The 23,030-nt window shown below is 40.7% G+C and overlaps 1 protein-coding gene across 1 annotated transcript in view; it reads right to left on the reverse strand.

Moving 5' to 3' along the window:
- Nucleotides 1-23,030, reverse strand: part of LOC141422661 (protocadherin Fat 3-like) — a 134,486-nt gene that overhangs the window by 40,401 nt on the left and 71,055 nt on the right. The window contains exons 4-7 of the mRNA XM_074072053.1: nt 18,122-18,436; nt 15,649-15,859; nt 15,177-15,245; nt 6,997-7,136 (exon numbers count right to left, since the gene is read on the reverse strand). Of these exons, the coding sequence (XP_073928154.1) occupies nt 6,997-7,136; nt 15,177-15,245; nt 15,649-15,859; nt 18,122-18,436 (735 nt within the window). The remainder of the gene's footprint in view (nt 1-6,996; nt 7,137-15,176; nt 15,246-15,648; nt 15,860-18,121; nt 18,437-23,030) is intronic.

A 23,030-nucleotide genomic window follows, 5' to 3' on the forward strand; every position in this document is an offset into this window, starting at 1 on the left:
TGTCGAGGCGCAAACAGGCGAAACCCCAGCACATCGACTCGGAGGAGGACCAGGGCGAGCAGCCGCCGCAGCAGCCGACCCCAGAGCCTGCAGATGCGGCCCCAGCGGCGCCGGCGGCGGGGGAGCGCGGTGCTCCAGTGAACCCACGGATCGATGAAGCGACAATAAAGCGGCTTCGTCGGGAGGAGACTCACGTCTGTGAGAAATGCTGTGCTGAGCTCTTCAGCCTCTCTGAATTCTTGGAACATAAGAAAAATTGCACTAAAACTCCACCTGTTCTCATCATGAATGACAGCGAGGAGCCAGTGCCTTCAGATGGCTTCTCCAGAGCTGTACTGAGCCGCCAGCCACCCAGTCCAAGCAGAAAGGACAGTCACAGGGAGAGTTGTGGCAGCTCAGGGGACACGAAGGAGAAGCCGGGTACAGAGTCAGTTGTGTACTTGAAGACAGAGCCTTCCCTGCCCCCCACACCCCAGGACATAAGCTATTTACACAAAGGAAAAGTGGCCAACACTAACGTGACCCTGCAGGCGCTGTGGGGCACCAAGGTGGCGGTGAACCAGCGGAGTGTGATTCGCCACCCACACCAGTGCCGGGCGCCAACAGCATCCCTTGGGTGCTGGAGCAGATCCTGTGCCTGCAGCAGCAGCAGCTGCAGCAGATCAGCCCACCGAGCAGATCCGAGTCCAGGTGAACGTGTGGGCAGCGCACGCCTGTGTATTACATGAAGGCTGCAAAGTTGGAACAGGCAAGTCCTGAATGTGAAAGCTTTAATTTATCTACCTCATCTATTTTTTTTGAAGCCATAATCTCTATTTTCCTATTTTATGACCGCTGAAGTATTCCCAGTCCTTGTCTTAAAAACCTAAGAATTGACATATTTGACACATTCGTGGGAACAGCTGGATGTTCTTTGATTCCTTTTGTTGTTAACTCACTTTTGTACATGTAGTAACATTGAACAGACATTGAATGGTTTAATGAGAAAGAAGGAAGAAGGACCCAACTGTGGACAGAGAATTCTTCACCATGTGGAAGGGCCCTGCTGAAATGAGCATGAAGCCTGTCACCCAAAGCCTTCTTAGTTATTGCACCTGACTTTAGGATCCAAAAAAGGAAAAAAATATATATATATATTTTTGCCAAGTCGTGCCTTTCCTTCTGAAATTCTAAGTGTATAGTGTTCTCCTGTTTACACTGTGAAATAGGTATTGTAACAAGAGAACACACCAGTCTGTGGCTTTCTCCCTGTTTGGCTAGTCAGGCCTTATGAATGTGTGACCTATGGAGGAAACCCTGTAGTTGTACCTGCTGATGCTGTCTGTCTATTGGAAAATAAATATTGAATGTCCCCCCAACCACCAAAAAAAAAAAAACAAATAGCGCTAGAAACAGGAACAATGAAATCCTTAAAGGGTGGAGGTCAAGGCTAACCTTGGAAATACAGGTCAGAGCCCTCCCAGCCCCAATGAGTCCAGGTCCTGTGGCAGAAAGAGTATGGCCAAGCTAATTTAACTGCCTTTGTGAGACTTAAGAATTTTGGAGACTTTTGGAAAGAGATTTTTAATGTCAGGTTTGGCTGTGGAGCATACAAATCAATGCTGGTTTTTCTGTCTTTAAGAATCCAAAGCACGACTTGAATAAGAAAAGCATATTAAAATCACAAAATCACATATCCTTAGCCCCCAAATCAAAACAATGTAATTTTTAGATTATCATTTGGCCATGACTATCTCTTCTTTCACAAATAACAATAAAAGTCACACACATAATTTATAACTATCAGTTGTGTTATTCCAATTTTAAGTTGAAAGCCAGATTGTGTTAATAAAGCTTGTGTGTGTTCAGTACATCATAGATTCCAAGAACCTTCTCATATTATCTTCTTTTCATTCTTACAACAACCCATGAAACACGTAAGGTCTTATTCCTACTAAGAAAAACTTGATTCTCAGAGAGTGAACTAAATTCTGTGGAACCATAAATGGCAATTGGTCAACTGCTGACTTGAACTTGGGCCATCTGATTCTGGGCCAATACTCCTTCTATCATCTACCTTCCCCCAATTAATCAAATTGTACATTTTTACATATCAATGTGTAGGGGAAAGTTCCTGAGATGGTATATGATTTTGAGAAGGAAGAAGTGGGCTTGTATCTCTACCACAGTACACTTGGGTAGGCCACCTAAACTCAACTTCTCACTGGAAAATGACTACAATGACAACACTTAATTTAACTACCCTAAGGTTACAGGGAAATGAATCTCAAAAAAATAAGCCTTGAGAGTAAATTGTATTATGCAAAAGTCAGGTATTATATACTATTGTGTGTTTTCATTCACTGACCCTTGGAAGAGTTTTGTCTTAGATTCATTTAAGTTCACTATGAATACAGAGTGGCACCTGGGTAGGGGAAAGTTGTCATAATCCACAATGTCTCTTCCTTGGCAATGTGAGTTTGGGGTCCAGAAACTCAGCTGGGTGAAGCGAGGGTTATGAAGAAGTTGCGTATTTTGCATTCCTGGGATGCATGGCCAGCTATGAGACATTATGATAGCTACAAGAGGTTTCACGTTGGTCAGGGAGCCAGATTAAAACATGTCCTTCTTGTAACTCCTGCCTTAGAACAGATACAGAGGTATAATCTTGCCTTTGAGAAGTGACGTGGTATATCAGATGAAAGGGAAGGTTCTGGACTGCTTGAATCTGAACCCATGGTCTACTCAAATTACCTAACCTTGATCTGCCTCTATTTCCTTAACTGTAAAATGGGGATAATAGTAGATTAGTTTCCTACTTCTACCATAACATATCAACACAAACTTAGAAGTTTAAACACCCATTATTGTTATCTCATCATTTTGTAGGCCAGAAGTCAAAGCCTAAATGAAAGGGTTGGCACAGATGCATTCCTTTCTGGAAGACCTTGGGCTGAATCTGCTCCAAGCTGTTTGATCTGTTGACTGAATATGGTTCCTTGTGGTTATAGGGCCGGGGTCCTCATTTCCTTCCTGGTTGTGAGCTGGAAGCCTCTTCCAACTCCTTAAGGCTGCCTGCATTCCTTGTCACTTTTCTCCCTCCATATTGAACTTGTAATGATATCTCAAATCTTTTTCACACTCAGAGTCTGTGACTTCTCATTTGCTGCCTCTCTTCTGACTCTAATTGGACAAAGTAAACTGCTAAGGGCTGCTGTGATTAGCTTGGTCCTACCAAGATAGTCATGGATCCTCTTCCTATCTCATGGGCCCAGCACACTTCCGCTGGGCCACTGTGCTCACCCTCTTCCTATCTTAAAATCTGTAACCTTAAATTATATCTCCAAAATCCCCTTTGCCATGCAACGTAGCATATCAAAATTCCAAAGACTGGGGTGTGGACATCTTCTTGGGAAGGTGGAGGAGAGCCCTTCTGCCTACAACAAATAGAACTGCCTCATAAAGTAACTGTGAGCATTAAACAGCTTCCCCATCTTTGACTAGTGGAAGCCAATTCAAGTGGCCTTCTGTCAGCTTTATAACACATTCCACCAGTCTTTCTGGGGGGATAGTAGGTCCCAAGCTCCTGTCCTACACCTGGAATTAGCTATTTCTGATAAATGACACGTGAAGACCACAGTCTGGGAATTAGGGATGGAATCTCTTTTATAATCATTTACAGTGCTTTTTATGTTTCTGCAGATAGTAACTCCATGCTTCTAGGCATTTGACAGTTCCTGCTTTTTATGTGCTCCTGGTTCACCTGGATAATCCCCACGCCTCTCTTGCTTGTAACTGCCAATTTTTACGATTCCTCACCTCTTCTCCAACCAGCACAGACAATACCCCTTCTCAACCCTTTCATTCTTCCCTTCTAAGCCAGACATTCTTGTGCATCTCTGGACTTCTAAGACATCAACATGGGGACTAGGTATGTACTATGATATATTATAAAACGTATAATAATATCCCTCATAAAATGAAAAATCTGTTTTGTGCAAAGGTCTTTCACCAGGAAGTTTTTGTAAATTTTAGGATGCTTTGTTTTTGACTTTAGTTCACCTGAATCTTTGCACCTGGAAAGCCACAGGCCCCTTTTACATTCTGTACTCACATCAGGCAATCTTAATAGAGAAAAAGATGTTCATTTGTCATCAGATGCTGTAGTTCTGAAGCATAAGAATCCTGTGAGAGTTGGGAGAACAGGACAAAAGTGAAGATGAAGGAAGGGTTTTCGTATAGGCACTGAATCCCTGAGGCTTGATTTATTTGACCTACTTGAAGTAAAATTCAACATGTTGTTTATGGCTGATGTGAAGCCTGTGTCATACCATGTTTTATGATCCCAAATGAACAAAGGAAAGAAAAGTTCCTAAAGGAATACTGAACAGGTGTTTGGAGGCTATGGGACATTTATTTAGTTATTTGGAGAAGGGCATCTGTTTGATGGTGAAATCATTAAGTTGCCTAGGGTCATAGATTGGAGCATGCATTAGTGGTTTCTAAGAAAAGAAAAAAAAATCTAGAATGTCTTTTATTTCCCATCATCCTTTTGTTAAAATGTCATTGACGTTGAGGGTGTTGACTGATTCAGAAAACCATTCCTGTCACCACTGCCAGGGAAGCCTTGATAAATCTGAGAGAGGCCTGGATTGGCAGAGGCTGGTAAGGCAGCCACACCTAAGAGAGCTCCACAGACAGATTGATGGTTTTTTAACAGAATGATGACATGCAAGTTTGTACTTTGGAAACTATTCACTTCTTAAGAAGGTAATGGCTCTAGAAACACAGTGTGGCTGTGATACTTTTGACAAGAACGTCTCTTGACATACTTTATTAACCTCCTTAGCTTGGTCCTGTGAAGGGGGACCTCTGAGTTCACCCCAATTCTCTAACTCCTTCTGAACTGCTCTGAACATTAGTATGTTTATTAGTCTGAAACAGAATCAACAAATTGGGACTCAAACAATGTGTGCAAAATCTTGCAATGTATATACTTCCATGCTAATTTTTTTTAAATGCATGCATATGAGCCAATTGGATTTAAAACTTTGCATTACTAGCTGGATGTAGTGTGCACACCTTCAGTCCCAGCCACACAGGAGGTTAAAGCAGGAGATATATGTTATCATAAATCAAAATCAGTTACATGCTTTACAGATTCAGCGACATGCCTTCCGTATAGACCCTTCTGAATATGTAGAATCTACTATTCATTTGCTCATTCTACAAATATTTAACGAGTAGCCTTAACATTCTGGGCACACCAAATGCCATTTAATTCAATTGATATCAAACACTAGAGAAAAGTCTGGAAATGAATATAATTCCATGTTTTATTTGTATTTTTCTCAAATATGTCTTAGGTTTTTAAGTAGCACGAAAAAGGTTGGATATGCTAAGAAATAGCTAATTTAAAGAATCTAATTTAAATTCACATTTAAAGTGAATTAGCACCAAAGACTTAGCAATACTGAAGGTGGGTTATTTTGCATTAGTCTTTGGTGCATGCTTTTAGACTGAACTGTTCCATAGGGTCTCAGCTAGCAGGTACTTTTCACATGTCTAGATTTTGCAGTGTGATTTTGGGTAGGAAGACCGTATAATTTATTGTTCCAAGTAGGCAATTTTGAGAGTTAATGGGGTACTATTAATAATTACGCCAGTATAACAGATATAAATGGAACTCTTTAAGGCAAACAGGGTCATATGGTCATCCTAGTTGCAAGGAAACAACACAGGTTGGATCAGAAACTGTCGCACACTGGCAGCCTTATCATGTGAAGGTCACTTCCCCTTTCTGGCTGATTCAAATGAAAACTAAAGGGGTTATGCTAAAATGAACGTCATTGTTTGCTTCAAATTCTACCATTCCATAGTTACCAGCATATTCAAAAGAAAGCGTTTCATTATTTTTTTGAAAGAGCTTCAAACTAACAGACACTTGGCTGGACAAGCACATGAAATATTTTCCCTCTCCCCTTTTTAAAACTACATAAGTCACAAACGCTTACACACATTTAAAATAAATCAACACTTCCTTGCTTCATGGTTGGCAAGATTTTCATCGTCACTACCTGAAGCATCACGTTGAGAAGGATCTGAGACGAGAGCTGAGGTTCAGCAGGGAAAAGGATCTTAATCAATTAGTGACGCTTTCTGCAGTCATGGGAATAGCAGAGAGAAGCAGGGTGGAAGAGAGAGGGTACAGTGCAGGCAGATAGGCCAGATCTCTGCCATAACGGATCTAGGCCTCTGGTGTAAAAAATAAAACAAAAATCGTGTGTTGTAAGGTAAATATGCCTTATTGATAGCTAGCCCTATGTTAGTCTCACTTAGGAAGAGGTTCTGAGAAATGTGAGAAACCGGGAGATTTTCTCCTCCTGGTTCTCCATGCCCTTCCCTATGCGCTCAAGAAGTGGAGCATAAGGAGCATCCCCTAGATGCCTGGCTGTCTCCTAGCATCCCCAGAATCAAAGGATCCTACTGTGCGGCAAGGATGAAGAGCCCTGAGCCTAGAGGCTAGAATGGGAGCACAGGACAGCTAGATCCCAGTCCTTGTTCTTTACCAAGCCTGTATGATCTTGGCCAGATAATTTCTATTTAGTTTCTAAATGAGTGTGGATTTTAAGTATCCTCCAGCTCTAGCTTTCAATGACTAAAAAAACCAGGAGATGAAGACTCTCGTGGTACGTTAATGCAAACACTTTAGATTTCCTCCTTGTAAAATGAAGCAAAGTTTACTTTGTTGTTAAAGAGATAAACCTGTGGTAAAGAATCAGGAAACAAATGCATATCACTTTTCCATACACAAACAATCTTGACTTCTTGAAAGAGGCAGCTAAGATAGACAACGCCATTGACAGAGTCCTTTGTCTAAGTTCTCTAAAATGATTTTTGAACACCTGAAATCCATGGACAAAATTTATTACTTTCTAGATATTTTTTTCATTACTTATACTTCCGTCCTTAGCAGAACTTTCTGCATTCCTCCTAGTCAATAACTTAACATCTCACCTGAGTGACAGCAATATTTGTCCCATCGGTGACTTCCACACTCATGTTATAGAAGGATCTCTGCTCTGCATCCAAAGGTTTTGTGATGATGATTGTCCCAACACCCTTCTCTGCATCAAAAGAGCGGTCAAAATTCCCCCCTGATGATTTCACAGAAACAACAGGAGATTAGCACATGTGAGAAGTTGTTACATGTGTTGAAGTGTGTATCTCTAAAGGGAGCTCTTACATAGAAATACTTTTGGATGGGCATTCCTATGACAAAATTTTGTACATCTTAAATGGGACCTTTTTATTTCTAACTTAATTCATATTTCAAAACACAGCCTCAAGAATACCTAAAAAAGTCACACAAATGTATTGCAAAGAAAAACTCAGCAGTAATGTTAGAGTAGTAAAGCACAAACTGACCTCATGAAATATTTAGAAAGCTAATAGCCCTCCAACCCCTTGTGGCTTCTCTGCTAGGAATCTGAAGATCCTTCTATTTTTTCCAAAGTCAATGAAATTCTAAGTAAACAAATTGTCCAATTATTGTTAACAAAATGAGTAGATACTTTTAAATCTGTTCTAGGATTGATGGTAAACATTTGGCTAGTAGTGTTCAGATTCCCTCAATTAAAGGTCAGAAATAAAATTATGAAGACTAGAACTTATGAAAAATGCAAATAAAACTAAATTTCATATGAAAAACTCTATCTGCAAGGTGAGATATTTATAGAAACATTTTTGCCATCTTGACATTGTGAATTTTCTCCTAAAAAGATAGAAAGTTTATGAGAGATTCACAAGATGAAATTGGGATAGGAGTAAAGGAAAACACTAAGTAGTTGTAGTTAATAACAACTTACAAAACTATTTATATAATGGTTTAAGTCAAGCCAGGCGCTGGTGGCTCATGCCTGTAATCCTAGCTACTTGGGAGACAGAGATCAGAAGAATGAGAGTTTGAAGCCAGCCTGGGCAAATAGTTTGGGAGACACTATCTCAAAAATACCCAACACAGAAAAAAATAAAACAGGATGAGTAGAGTGGCTCAAATGGTAGAGCGTCTGCCTAGCAAGCGTGAGGCCTTGAGTTCAAATCCAGGTACCACAAAAAAAAAAGTTTAGGTCAGATATAACTCATTGTCTGTGAATGATATGTTTAAGATAATGTTAGAATTGTTGAGATGCTTCCATTTCTGCAAACCAGAATGGGTTTATGATCTTCCTAAACTGACAGATCTTCTAAAGGAGGAAAGAAGAGAGTGCTTTAACTGAACAGCACAAGCTCTGTTTATTTTAGTCTGAAATTTCATGCTGTCACTTAACTTTGTTCTTGGATGGTAATTTTATTTAACTACAGCATGTAGGGAATGTATTTATTGAACTTCATATTTTAGAAAAGAGACACTGGCTTTTCTTACCTTGTACATTCTTTGCATTTCATTTTGCTGACTAATGAAAAACACATTTCTATATTATAATTATAAATGGGCAGATGAGTTAAGGGGAAGGAGAATTTTATCTGAATTACTAAAATTCGATATACAATGATACAAAATAAGTGATATGGTTTACTTTTTTAAAAAGTGCTCATATACATAATTGCCCTTGACATTTAATTAAAGTTATGGAGATACAGGGATACAAGAGAATTGCTTGGGGATGATATACTTTCTCAAAAATTTCATCTAAAAAGAGACTCATTTCCCAATTACTACCTTTAATTGATTTACTGAGAAGCACTGAAGTTAACTCCAAAAAATTCTTTTGAAGAACAGGGTAAGGAGGAGGATGGGTAAGGGGCCAAAAAAGAAAAGTGAGCTTCAGATCAGTGCCGGTGCTTCTTATTCAAAAGGAAAGTAACATGTTGAAAGCCACATAAAATAAAGGGGAGGCCTGACTCAAGTGCCTGGCGTAACCATTTTAACGAGCAAAGAAAAATAATCTGTCATGAAAAGGTGGATTCTGAAAAAAAAAATTGCCATGGAAACTCTCAAAGTAAAGGACATATCATCATCTCTTAAGACTTGTGAGGAAGAAACATGAAGATGTAACTTCCCAAGCTGTTTTTGAGGGTAGTAAATCACATTTTCAACCATATTTAAATCACTTCTAGAATGTTTTTGGCCAAAAATGACTGCTTTCTTAAATCTGAGGACTAAGATTTTAATTTTTATTCTTTTAGGTGGGGGAAGGGGGTCATCATCCAGTGTCAATAATTTTGGAAGTTAAAAATTTGTAGGTCAAGGCAAAAGAGAAATTATGCAAATTATAGAACTTTAGTTTGTTCTACTTTTGAGATTAATGAGAACTAAATTTGTAGAATATGTAAGCATAGGTTTCCAATTTAAGTTAATGGCTAACTGGGGCAATTTTATATGCTTTCGCTCACGAACTAAGACTTCCTTTTCCTCAGGGCACTGCACACAATATACAACCATTGCATGTGCTTAATAATGTAAAATCTACATATTTTACATACACATTTAAATCGTGTGCTTTTTCTTAGTTGTTTTTTGTATCAAATAGTATCTTTGGCAATTTTTATGGCTGTCATTTTTTATAGTTCTCTCTCTTCCTATGGGTGTGCATGTGTGTTTTGTGTGCACGTGTGTGTGTGTGTGTGTGTGTGTGTGTGTGTGTGTGTGTGTGTTTCCCCACTCACCTTTAAGTGCTATAGACCTACAGAGGATTGGGGCTTGTAGATATTGGAAAAGGAGTAGGAGAAATACATAATTAGAAACACTGGGTACAGAGCAACTAAAGCCGAGCCTGTAGATATGGCTGGCAGTCTCCGATACACATTTCCAAGACATTTGCTCTTCTTTAAGCCAAGGTTTCATGTAAAGCAAAATCCTCCTTGAGTTTTCAAATGAATTTCTGACAAGGGACACAGAATCTAGACCAGAAGTTCACCATCAATCCTCCAGCAATTTAATGGCCAATATTTAAACATCCTTTTACATAACCAACTCCACTGCTCTCCCCCAGGCCTCATTTTTCAGGCTCCCTTTAGCCTGAAAGGTTATTCCATTTTTGTAGGAAACCATGTCCAAATCATCTGGGGTGAGAAAATCAAATGCATGGAGTCCATTTGCACTAGTACATTCCATTTGAAACAAGGTGTGCTTCCTCAGAGCCAGTAACAGAACATGCAAAGCCAGAGTGTGTTCAGTGCAGCAGTGTGAGGCTAAATAAAAGGTGGGGACACTGCCAAGCTGGTCTGAGTTTCAACAAAGTGGGAAAAGAGAAACGTCACAGCCTGAGCATTGCTGCAGGGGTGTGCAGCAGAGATGGTTAAAAGCAAGCTTGTGAACAGCCCACATAACAGATAATTCACACTGGGGACATGCCTCTTTGACCATTTTTGGTCAAGACAGATAAGCAAAGGGCAGAAGAGGCACACTGACTTTCTATTGGATTCGAAAGTTAAATATGGTAAGTATGGATGCCCTAAAACAGAGCCTTTAAAAATGGGACCTGAATAAAAATTCTTTGAGCCAGTAGCTGCTACTTGAATAAGCTGGGTAGCTGGGCAGTGGGCCATGACTGAGTCACGTTTTTCTTTAAAGATGGGTATGAAGCACCACCACCACCTTTCCATGAAGAGATTCAGTAGTGAAAATCACACAGCTTCTCCATTACAGAAACATCCAGGCCCCTCTCCTAGCATATAATTCCTTTCCACTGCATGTGCAATTGTAAAACTACCAACCCAAATTTAGTAGTCACCCATGGGGAAATGCTAGCTGAGAAGCCTCCGAAACACTGAGTGGCTGAATCTCAATGGATTAAGAGCATAGTATACAAGCTGTTTATCACATTCGCATGCATACTGAACTTAAGGAAAATGCTAAACACTGGTTACAGTGTGGTCATGAATAATTTTCTGTTTTGGAATGAAGCAAGCACAGTTCTGGAGTGAAAGTTATATTTCCAAGGAAAGCAGGAGACGCCAGGTAGAGGGCAGGAAACAGTAGTAGGAAAGTTCCTTTAAGAATGTAGTTTAAAGATCAATTTCTTTAAAAAATTAATATAGGAAGTATTTTTAGTCTTACTGTTTTTCTAAAGTTTCTTCTGATAAGCTTCTATGGAATGAAATCGTTGCTATAGAGAAAAGAAAGGCCTATGTGGGATCAAATTAGGGAAAGAATGTTGAGAAGGAGAAATGAAGCATTTGATGACAGTTGAAGGACTGAGCAAAACTCACTCTGGTGGAACAACAGCTGTATTAGAAATGGACCTGGCTTCTCTCAGGAGAGGCAAGAGAGTTTTCCGATGAAGAAATATGGACAGGGAAGATGCAGAGATGCTCATGCTGCAGTCAGAGAACAGGTGCTGCTAGTACCATCAGAGAGCTTACCTTACTGCCTGACCCAATTCTAAACAAGCCAGGGCTCCGCAGGGCCCCCTGCGGAGGCAGCACGACCCAAAGTCTGTCGGAACCCATAGCAAACTGAGGGCCAAGAGAGCCTTTACGCATCTAAAACACAGAGTAAAATTTTCACAGAGCCTTTCTCCTCTCTAGACATTAGGCAAAGCAAATAAAGATATTTTAGATGTTTACTGTCTACAGAGAAAAGCGGTTTTCTACTCTAAGTCAGATAAAGAGATAAAAGATGGGTGGCAGGACCCCCCATCAATGATAGGTAAAGAGAACTGTTTGAGGTGTATACTAATCACGGCCTTTACAGTTCAAATATTTGCCACCAGCATAAAGTTTCAGGGACTGAACTGTGAGCCAGATTGCATGCACATTGGAGAGAATGTAAATCAGGTTGCTGCTGAGCTGAAACCATAGTGTCCTGAGAGGTGTGACGATATGTGATAAAGCCACAAAGGATTATGGGTTATTTTCGTTCCCTTCATTTTCTTTCCCTTTTAGCACAGAGAAGGAACATGCAGTGCGTTGGGGTGTTCAAGCACACAACAGCTGAACTTTATTATGTTTCCTTTTAATTACAGCTTTCTTAACTTGGCTATGAGAGGGTTTCTGTTTCTGAAGCTGAAGAGTCTAGCTACATCGCAGTGTAAGTACTGGTCTCTCTGGAGGCACAAAAAGCGTCTGACAGATCCTCGGTGCAAGGGTCTAGGCTTGTGAACAAAATCTTGCTCACCACATAGTTTTTGTGAATTCATGTTATGGTAGGAGGAAAAGAAATTCAGTTACATTAGAATCAGGTAAATCTGAAAATGTGAAAACGAGACTACTGTCAAGGGAAAAAACTCACGCTGAAACACCCTTTCTGCTTACTTAATGAGCACTCAGCAGTTAGAGCGTTTGCAAGCTGTAAGCACTACACCAGCGTGTTGTGTACTCTGTCTCAGGTCTGACTTAAGGCAATAGGTCTTGACTTCTCTTGGAGAATCCTAAGAGTATTTGGGCCAATCTTGAGTTTTAACCTGAGGTGTCGTTTCGGATCCACGCTGACATTGTATACCTTATGCTTCTTCCTAGCATTCACTTAGCACATACTTCTGATTGCTAAGCACTAAGGACCATTGTTCCCTCTCTGTCCCTCTGTGTCATTTTGGTCACAGAAGATGCTTAGGTAAGGAGAAAGGGAATAAAAAGAAGAAAGTTTCCATTGCTGAAGATCAGTAAGCAAGAAATCTTGAAAGCAAGAACAAAACATCTGAATATGATAAAGAAAACAAGAGGTGTTTGGAGAAAGGGAACAATGTTGTCAGCAGATCGAAATAAAACAATTCTGACAGATTAGGAAGACTTTCAAAAGGGAGGCTTAGTGAAGGGGAAACCATATCTGTACTGAAAACAACCAGCACCTGGAGAAAGGATTTTACTTCTATGGTGAGTGAAATAAAGAGCTGGCGTTTCAAGATGTGCCTGGCTGTAGGAATGGAAATAAGATCATGCTCTCTTTGGGCATCTGGCCCAGTAAGTTCAATTTGTAAAAGAAGGTTGGCTGGATGTTACCAGATTTACAGTGAAATCTCTGTGATGGGAACATTCAGACCAGAAGGACAACCCTGTAAGACTCAGTGCACTGACACTAAGGGGCCTTTTTAGGAAGAGAGCAGCATTTAGGAACACAAAGCTAATAAGGCAATGTGAAAACTAGGACCATGTTATGGATAATGGTTCCTGGATTTACATCTGGACAGCCTAAAGGGGCTTTCTCCAGGAAGGCTGTCATCTGTAACTTGACCCTGTCTTCTTGGACCAGTGCTGTTCCCATTTTGTCAAAGGTGCTGCCTTGCCATGATTGGAGTACAAGGAACGGTCATGGATGGTCATGGTGAGTCTGCATGGGTCTCATGAGCCATCAGTGGAGTTTTCTGAGGCATCATCGTACTCACCAATAGTTCATTCCACTCACCCTGAGTAGATACCCACAGAAGCACTGGCAAGGGGAAGAATGAGGAGACATGGGCCTTGACCTTGTGGGCTGACAATGCAACTAGGATGAGTACAGATGAAAACAGACATAGTACTAATAATACTGACATGAAAAACTTGCAAGTGAGGTTACATGCAGAACTACTAGGCACGCTTACATACATATAACACAATGCTGAAGAATTGCAAACCTGATCTGGATAACTGGTCAGGTGGTTGGTCAGACTGAGAAAGGTGTGCTTGTAGAGTACAAGAAAGAGCATCCTGGGGTGTGCAGGTGGCAGATGGGATGTGCTGTGTGTTAGGAGGGTTGCATGCATGGATCACGGAGGCACAAAGAGGCTGCCATGTAGTAGAGGTGCTTGCAAACTAGAGTATGAAGGACAGAGACAAATTGGTGGCTGATGAGAGAGGTCAACTCATTCAACTACTCAGGACAGCATACCAGTCTTTCTATGGCCTGTTTGGTTTCTAGCCTACATTTTGGGGGCTGTTTAAAAGAATTGGTCATTGCACATATTCCTGGGGACCCAGTACCAGGCGTGCATGTTGCAACTGAAATGCGTTTTCTGTGACTCTGACCGTGATATTAGCAAAGGAATCTCTAAAGGTGGCTGCACAGACAACAGGTAACTAGGTGATGGCATGTGCAACCCTATGTTGCACCAGGAAAAAAGAAACTGTGTCAGATGACTCTTAATGAGCTGAAAATTACTGAGAAGATAAGTAGTGGAGATGTCTCTCATGGCTCAGAAGAGGCTCCATTTTAAATATGTTAAATGGTGATGAAGAAGGAAAGTGAAAGCTTGGTATGAGAATGGTCACATACAAGATGCTGTGATTAATTCCAGTTAAGTAAAACAAAGACATATGACCATCATTACAAAATGAAATATGTAGAAAAGAACCTCTTTCTTTTAGGGAGATCAGAGGACTCTACTGAGGTTGAGTTGAGGGCCATGGAGCATACTCTTTCTGTACCTTATTTAGCCAGATGTGGAGGGTCTTAAATGCTTTCCCCAGATCAAGCCATCCTGAGGACAGGCAGGTTCCTGCCCATCCTATCCAGGCAGTGACATGTGGAAGGAAATGATTCCTCCAGACCAGCTCTCTCCTGGATTCTCTGCCTCCCACAGAGAAGCGTGGGAAGTCAGCTTCAGCAAAACCCAGTGTTAGATCCTGGCAGGAGCACACACTTCCTTCTTCCCTTCAAAGGGCTGAAGTGCTGTTTTGCCCTTTCCTTTTGCAGCCTGGCATGCTTGCCTGCTTTCTTTCAAGGAATTTAAAGGTTGGCTCCCAAGGTCTGTCCTGCATGCTTCCATCTGCTTTCTCTGTTCAGGTGCTCAGGAGGCTCACTGGCTATATATCTAGGTTCCATTTCCTGCCCTTCCTTTTGTGGACGGCTGCCAGGGGACTCTCCTATAGGTTTTTTGGGTTTTTTTTGACTCTATGAATGGTACTACCACTGCAAAACACAGGGGCTGGAATACATTTTAATTTATTTTTCAATTGAAAAAAGCCCAGTTAAATAAACCAACCTACAAAAAAGATAAAAACAAAAACAAAGCAACAAAAAGCCCACATACCTCAAAAGCAAAGGAAAAAAGAATCAAAACAGTCCCCCCAAAACCCAAAACCCCATCAAACCTCAAACAAAGGAGTCATTGGATACAGTAATGCGATAGCTGTTAGAGGCATGTATGAAACCTATGGGCTGCATTTCAGCCTGTCACAGGCAGTTATGAAAGATGTAATTCAATTTGCTTTAAAAAAAACCATAAAAGGCAGATTGGATAGCTGTATTTTAGCAAATGTGTTTGCACTAAGGGTACCTTCTGTTGAACAGTTCTGCCCACAAGCTGTCTGTAGAATATAGAACATCTCTCGAGCATGCTTGCCACCTTGAAGCAGGGCAGTCGGGAGCAGAAAAAGAAAGAACAGAATGCAGAAAAAAGGTGAAGAAAAAGAGAGAAATGAAGGACAGCAAGTCTAGTACCATCAATACATTTAGATATGAGATTAGCCAAGTGTGACAATAGAATTTAAATGACACACAGAAAGACATTAAGATTGCAGTAAATAACGTACTATGGAAAATCCAGCCAGAGAGCACTTTCTGTTCAGCTTACAGAGTCGAACGAAAGCACAGGTTGATTATTCATTTTACTGGCTCTTTTGCATTCTAGCACTATAACATCTTTAGTCTTAGCTCAAATTATTAGTTTTTTCTTTTTTTTTTTTTGACTAGTTGCTCCAAACAGTTAATTACATTGCCTAATACTGTTCTAGAAGTCTCTAACTTACCAACTATGTCAAACCACAGAGGGGTGTTAGCTGGCTGCACAGACACCACCCCCACAATCTCAGTTACTCTGTCGCTTTCCATGACTGTGAAGTTATAAAATGGCTCATCGAAGGTCAATGGTACAGGTGAAGGAGATGGTTTCTTAATCCATTCAATATGGAGACGGGCTGTGGAGGATTTTTGTGGGCGGCCATTGTCCACAGCCTTGATCTGGAGAGAGCAGAAAAAGGTTTTAGAGCTCTGATTCTGTCCCTCACATGGTGTTGGGTAAAAAGTCTGTCCTTAGCACAGGGTCGGGAAGGGAGTGGACTCAGAATGGGGGATAGGGACTTACTGCATGTTTACCAGAGGATGATCTCAATTACTACCAACTTCAGAGATAATGGAAACCTTGAAAAACAAATGTTGTGTTCACAATAAGTAATGTTTTATGAACACAAATGATAGCTTTCATGCATAGGAATAGCTAATTTGACTCCTTATAGCATGACTCTGAATCTCACTTCTGGCAATGAGACTTGAAAGGGAGTAAGGTTCTGTGTGTGTGTGTGTGTGTGTGTGTGTTGCGTCTCCTTCTTCTGCTTTGTCTGGAGATGCACTCCACTGCACAAGACTGTGGAAGGGTTATGGGAAAGGCAGTAGCTTTGGCCTAGTTGCCTTCAAGGCCCTCAGTTATACCAGCTGCCAAGGTGGGGAAAGAGAACTCTGGGTGGCAGCCTGGGCTCGTGGAGACAGTGTGTTGGGGAGCATGGTATTGCTAACTTCTCTGTGGTCTTCAGTGGGCTGATATAAAGGCTGAGGGAAGCACGCCTCTTCACCCAACTGTAGTGAACTGCTATGGTGCCTTGGACTCAAATGGGGAGGCAGGTCAAAAAACACTACAGAAAACAATCCCCTAAAAAAACCCCACAAAATAAAATTTAAAAAGGATTTTCAAATGTTGTATTAAGGAATAACATTTATGGACATAGAAGCTATCAAAAGCAGCAGCAATTACAACCTTCAAGTTCATGGATGATCACTTTGCTCCCCCAAATCCCTGTGGTATGGAAAATATCTAAAGTTATGTACCTTGAGTCAGGATCCCTAGGAGTTGAGATAGGGATGAGGGGAGAAATGTTTTTCTGAGGGACAGAATCTCAGGAGGAAGGGAGTAGAATCAGGATGGGCAGAGATAAGCATAGAGGTGGTCCTAGCTGACCCCAGGGATCCCACAGGGAGATCTGAATCATGATTTTCACCACAGAGTGGACTGACCTGAGACAAGGGGTTTGAACTTTTATAGTCAGGTGTTGGTCAGTCATTGGCTGCAGGCTGCTAGGGTGGGGTTGGAAGTGTGGAATCTCTTAGGACAACAATCGGCCAAGGATGCTACTCTGGTCGTGCAGGGAGCTGTAAGCCTTTAGCAGCCAACACTCACAGCAGATGTGGGATAGATGAATATGGAAAAGGAATCTGGGCAGGGCACCAACCCAGCCACTATGGTTCATCCACTCCTCAAAGAGTCCCAAATGGCAGGTGTCACACAGCTGCAATAGTATGCATTACATGAAGGCTTCTAAAAGTTAGAAACAGGGTTGGTATCTTCTCCTCTTGTCTCTGTCTACTCTGGGTACATTATAGAGTAGGGAAAGGAACCCAGTTCCATACCACAGCAGTGAAGAGATAAATCAACTTTTAACATAATAAATGACTGATGGTACATAGCAGAGAAGGCTGAGGACACAGAGATGGGTGGTAGATGGTGCCAAGTCTTGATAGCTCTTTGGACACTGGAAAGTGCCCATCACTTATAAAGATGACAGTCCCCTATGCTAGAAGCATAGGACTCTGTGTGTAAAGTGGTTGGGGGGGGTGGAACACAAGAGTACAATAGATTTGGGAATTTAAGTTTCTACTTGAGATGGTGCTCATGTTTCTGTTTACTTTTAATTTTCCAGCTTAATGAAAAATTTAGTCACTGTTTACTTGTGTTTTTTCACATTTACAGAATAAACTTAGCTGTGATTTGTGTCTCACAATTTACACAGGTAAATTCAATGTTCTATCACACTGTCAACAATTACAAAATTAGGTTTTGGGGAGATGTTTTGGGGACATAGTCAGTGATACACTAAGAGGTAAGCACGCTATGTTACTCTGCTGTTCTTCCCCTACTTTCAGTCCATATCTGTGTTCAGTACCTTGAGAATGATTTGGGCCACAGGAAGTGTGGTTGAGTACGTAGGCTCCAGCAGACTATGGGAATGAGGGAGGTTGAGTGACAGGATACAGCCAAAGGAAATTGTCTCATTATTTAAGAATATCACCCAAACAAACATAAATTCTTACCTGTACTTGCCCGCCAGAAAGCAGCACTTGCACAGCTGTGTGGCTGCTTTTTTATGCTAAAGATTTATTGCTCAAAGAAGTACACATGAATAAGAAAGTAACATCTCCCTCCCAATCTTGCTAGAATTCAGAAGATCTTACCGTCAGGATGTCATAACTCCCTGCAGTAAATTGCTTTCTGGAAGAAACCATGACAGTTTTAGGGTCAATAAAGAACTCTCCATCATCATTCCTATCCACGATGCTGTAGGAGATTTCTGCGTTGGGGCCCTCATCTCTATCAAATGCAAAAGCCCTGTAAATGGGTTCTCCCCTCTTCTTTTGGTCACGTTCTGGCAGTTTGATCTGGTAGACCTTCTCAGGAAACTGGAGCTTATTGTCATTTTCGTCCAGAACCTGAACCACTACCCAAATGGTTGATTGTTTTGGAGAAGAACCGCCATCTGTCACAGTCACCTGAGTTTTGAAAGAGAAAGCATGATGTAGTCAGAAAGGATAGAAGCTATTCTCGGTGTTCCCCTGTCCCACAAAGATCAATTTTGTGTACTATGACATCTCAATTTTTCTTAGTGCTGTGTTTCATATCAAATGTACAACTTTTTCATAGTTCACCCATAAAAGGAGAGAATGCCTAAATGCGGTAATGAAAATCATTGCTTGAAGGATAGGAGAGAATGGGGTTGTTTTAGTCAATTTCTGCTAGTTCTCTGAGTCTCCTTTATAAGTGCATTAGTCCCATTCATGAGGGCGGATCCCTTATAACCTAAGCACTTCCTGACTTTCCAATACCATTATCCTGGGGAATTTGGAGCAGGAGAGTCACAAACATTCAGACCACAGCAAGGGCTCATTGTGATAGGGAGTAGATGGGGAATAAAAACAGGATGACTTTACAAAATATGCTCCTTGATAAAAATTTTGTGGATAAAATAGGCACCCAACAGATGTAAAATACAACACAACTAATAACACGTTGGTCCATTCATGTTTCTTCTAATCAACAGAAAATGTGATTACCAACCACATTCTTCTTTTCTTTTTTTTTCCTCATCTTGCTATGAGCTGAATATGTTGAAGCTAACCTCTGACTGTATTGGAGACAGGTCTTTAGGAGTAAATGAGGTCATAAAAGTGGAGTCCTGATCTGACAGAACTGGAGTCCTTATTAAGGATGGCTCCATCTCTCTCTGCCATGTGAGTGCACAGCAATACCCAGCTTGTCTGCGAGCCAGGAAGAGAACCCTTACTAGAAACTAAACTCCGCCAGCATTTGACCTTAAACTTCCCAATCTTCATGTTATGGTCTGAATATTAAATTCACAACTTGAAACCTGATCCTCAATGCAAAAATATTAACAAGTGGGGTCTTCAGGTGTGGCTAGGTCAGGAGAGCTTCGTGAATGTAATCAGTGACCTTAAAAGAGAGGTCAAGGAGGCTTGTCTGTGCTTTTCTGTCATAGGAGGATGCAGGCAAAAGGTGCCATCTGATAGGAACAGGTCCTTGCCAGGCACCAAATCTGCTGGTAACTTCATCTTAGACTTCCTAGCCTCTAGAACTGTGAGCAATTCAAACCTATTGTTTATAAATTATGTAAAGTATTTTTTAGAGAAACCTGCACATACTAACATACACCTTCATGCAAAATTTGTGATAGTCATTTTCACTGAACAAAGGGAAATGTGTCATATTGTTGGTTTATATAATTGTGATATACTTCACATTTAGATGGTTGATTTTAAGTACATTTGACAGTTAAAATATTCTTAATGATGGGAAATGGGAGGGGTTGGATAACCTTCCCCTATCACTGTCATGCTATTCTTACGCGTGTCTCTGAAAATTGAGTAAACAGGAGAGTAATGAAGAATACATAAAGGATTTTCATGGAAGATATAAAGTCTTTGAGTATTAGTGTGAATAATTTTCTTGTTGGTTATAGTGATAATAATCACAATGATATTAGTAACTAATGTGTAAATGGTATGAAACATCTAATAAAGCACTCTTTCATGCCTTATCTGTTCACTTTCCAAACCATCCTCTTCAGCAAATGGAGCAGGTTTATTTATTTTCATTTTACAAATGAGAAAACAGGCTTAAAGAGTCCATAGTTAACATGTGCTAAAGTTAGGTGTTCAACTTTTGATAGTTGTTAGTATTCTCTTTAGCCACAAAACCTTGAAGAACCCATATTTAATCATTGAGTCATTACATTGAATGAGACTGTTCATTAACTCAAACTATGTGTTTGGAGTTTAGAATGAATATAGATATGTACTCAGTACCAATAGAAAACCAACAAGGGATTCCAAGATGGCAGCTAGAGGGAGGAAGCACAAAGTGTGCCTCCTACAGTGAAATCTTGGAGAAATGCTGGAGACACACCTTGCAGACAAGACCACTGAGAAGAGGCAAAACTTTGACCCCTCCACACCTCCAGCCTGTGCAGAGAATCTCCACTTCATGTTAAAGGGAGAAACCAGGAGGGACCCAGGCCACCAGTCGCCCATGCCCAGATGGCTTGGGAAGATGCGGACAAGGTGAGCTAAGCAGTACGTGGTACTCCCACAGACAACCCTGGGCCAGATCAGCATAGCCCCCTGGACAGACCAACCCCCACCCGGGAAAAAAAGAGAAACTGAGTAATAAGCAATAAGAACAATAAAGACACATGGCAAAGAGGGTGGGGCACCCTGAGTGCCAAAGGGGGTAGGAGGGGAATTCTTCCCGGAACTGTAAATAAACAAGCCAGACCTGGCCGGAGAGGACGGGAGCACCCAGCAACCAGGAGTGGGAAAGCTTGTGAGAGTGGTGCAGGGAGGAAAACTCCACAGGAGAGGGGGGAAGACCCACCTCCCACGTGAACTGTAAATAAACACACAGGCCTGAGAAGGCAGGTGCAGTGTCACCTCCCCCAGTGTGCTTGGAAAGGGGAAAGCTTGTAGCAGCGGCTCTGTGCACAGGAGAACTCTGAGTAAACAAAGCATGCCGGGGGCCAGGAGAGTGTTAAGCTCACTCCTGAGATCTGCATAAATAATGCCTCCAGCAACAGCAGGCTGACAGCAGCAAGCAGGCAAGCCACAACCGCAGAAAGCCATTCACAGACTGTCTCCAGACTCTTTTTTTTCCTCTCTCCCTACCTTTGATGAGAAAACAACCGAACTACACCTGCATGCTGAAAAACTTACTGAAACTGTATTGCATTTGAACTTGGGACACTTGGTGGGCTATTTTTTTTTCTTTTTGTGCAGTTTTATTCTACTTTATGTCTTCCCTTTGATGAGACAACTACAGAACAACATCTGAGGCACCATCTCCAGGACTGGAGGCTGAGGGATGAACACCAAAGTTATTAAGACTGAAATTTCATTGCATTTGAACTTGGAGGTTTTTATTTTTTATTTGTTATTTTGTTTTATTTTATTTTATTTTATATATATATTTTTTCTTTCATTCACTAATTTTTTTATTTTTATTCTTATCTTTACTCTTTTTATTTTCAATCCTCTCTCTGTCTCTCTAATGCCTTTTCAGCTTACTGTTGATTAGTACACTGTCTCTCCCTGTTTTGTTTGTTTGTTTGTTTTTCTATTTGATTATTAGTTTTTCCCTTTTCCTTTAACTTCTTTGCTTTCTATCCCCTCTCACCCTTCCATTTGAAATATCACTAGTGCTATAATTACAAGCCAAAAAATACTAATTGCACACAGTACAGGGACAATAACAATATCAAGGACATGATGGAAAGACAAAAATAACAGGGAAACCAGTTTCCCCACAGAAAAAAATTATTACAGGAACCAGAGGGAAAGGAAGAAAGCAGATACTCAGATCCAGACTCCAACAAAATGAAGATAAACTATGCCAAAGAACCCAATGAAGCCCACAAGAATAATTTAAAAGAAGACACACTACAGTTACTCAATGAGAATTTTATAGAGATGATACTGGATATGGTCAACCAAAATGTACAGGAGACACTCAAGAAATTCCAAGACAACAAAACTAGAGAATTTGAAGAAGCAAAAGAAGAAATAAAGGAAACCATAGAAGCACTGAATAAACACCAAAGTGAAACAGAGAACATGATTAATAAACAGATAAATGAACTCAGGATAAAAATAGACAACATTAAAGAGGAAACCACCCAGGATATGGAAAACCTCAGAAAAAAGAATGAAACAGAACTGCAAAACAAAATGGAAGGCCAATCCAGCAGAATAGAACAAACAGAAGACAGAATCTCAGAACTCGAAGATGAAATGGTCATTAAAGGAAAAACCAAAGAACTATTAATGAAACAGCTCAAGACCTGTGAAAAGAAAATGCAAGAACTCATCGACTTCATCACAAGACCAAACTTGAGAATCATGGGCATGAAAGAAGGAGAAGAGGTGCAAGCAAAGGGAATGCGCAATATAGTCAACAAAATAATAACAGAAAATTTCCCAAATCTAGAGAAAGATATTCCCATACAGATGCAAGAGGCCTCCAGGACACCAAACAGACCAGATCAAAATAGAACTACCCCATGACATATCATCATTAAAACAACAAGTACAGGAACTAGGGAAAGAATATTGAAGGCAGTAAGAGAGAAAAAACAAATAACATACAAAGGTAAACCCATCAAAATCACAGCAGACTTCTCAACAGAAACATTAAAAGCAAGAAGAGCGTGGGGTGAGATCTTCTGGGCACTGAATGAAAATAACTTCAACCCCAGGATACTCTACCCAGCAAAACTATCATTCAAAATAGATGGAGCAATAAAAGTCTTCCATGATAAGCAGAAACTAAAACAATATGTGACCACAAAGCCACAACTACAAAAGATTCTTCAAAGGATTTTACACATAGAAAGTGAAACCCAACATAACCATGAAAGGACAGGCAGCACCAAACCACAGGAAAAGAAAAAGCAAAAAACTAGAGAGTAATCTCAACTTAGGTACACACAATCAAATCTTCAAACAACTAAGACAACTAAATGACAGGAATCACCACATACCTATCAGTACTAACACTTAATGTTAACGTACTTAATTC

The sequence above is a fragment of the Castor canadensis genome, chromosome 1 (genome assembly GCF_047511655.1).
Source record: "Castor canadensis chromosome 1, mCasCan1.hap1v2, whole genome shotgun sequence".
Taxonomy (NCBI): domain Eukaryota; kingdom Metazoa; phylum Chordata; class Mammalia; order Rodentia; family Castoridae; genus Castor; species Castor canadensis.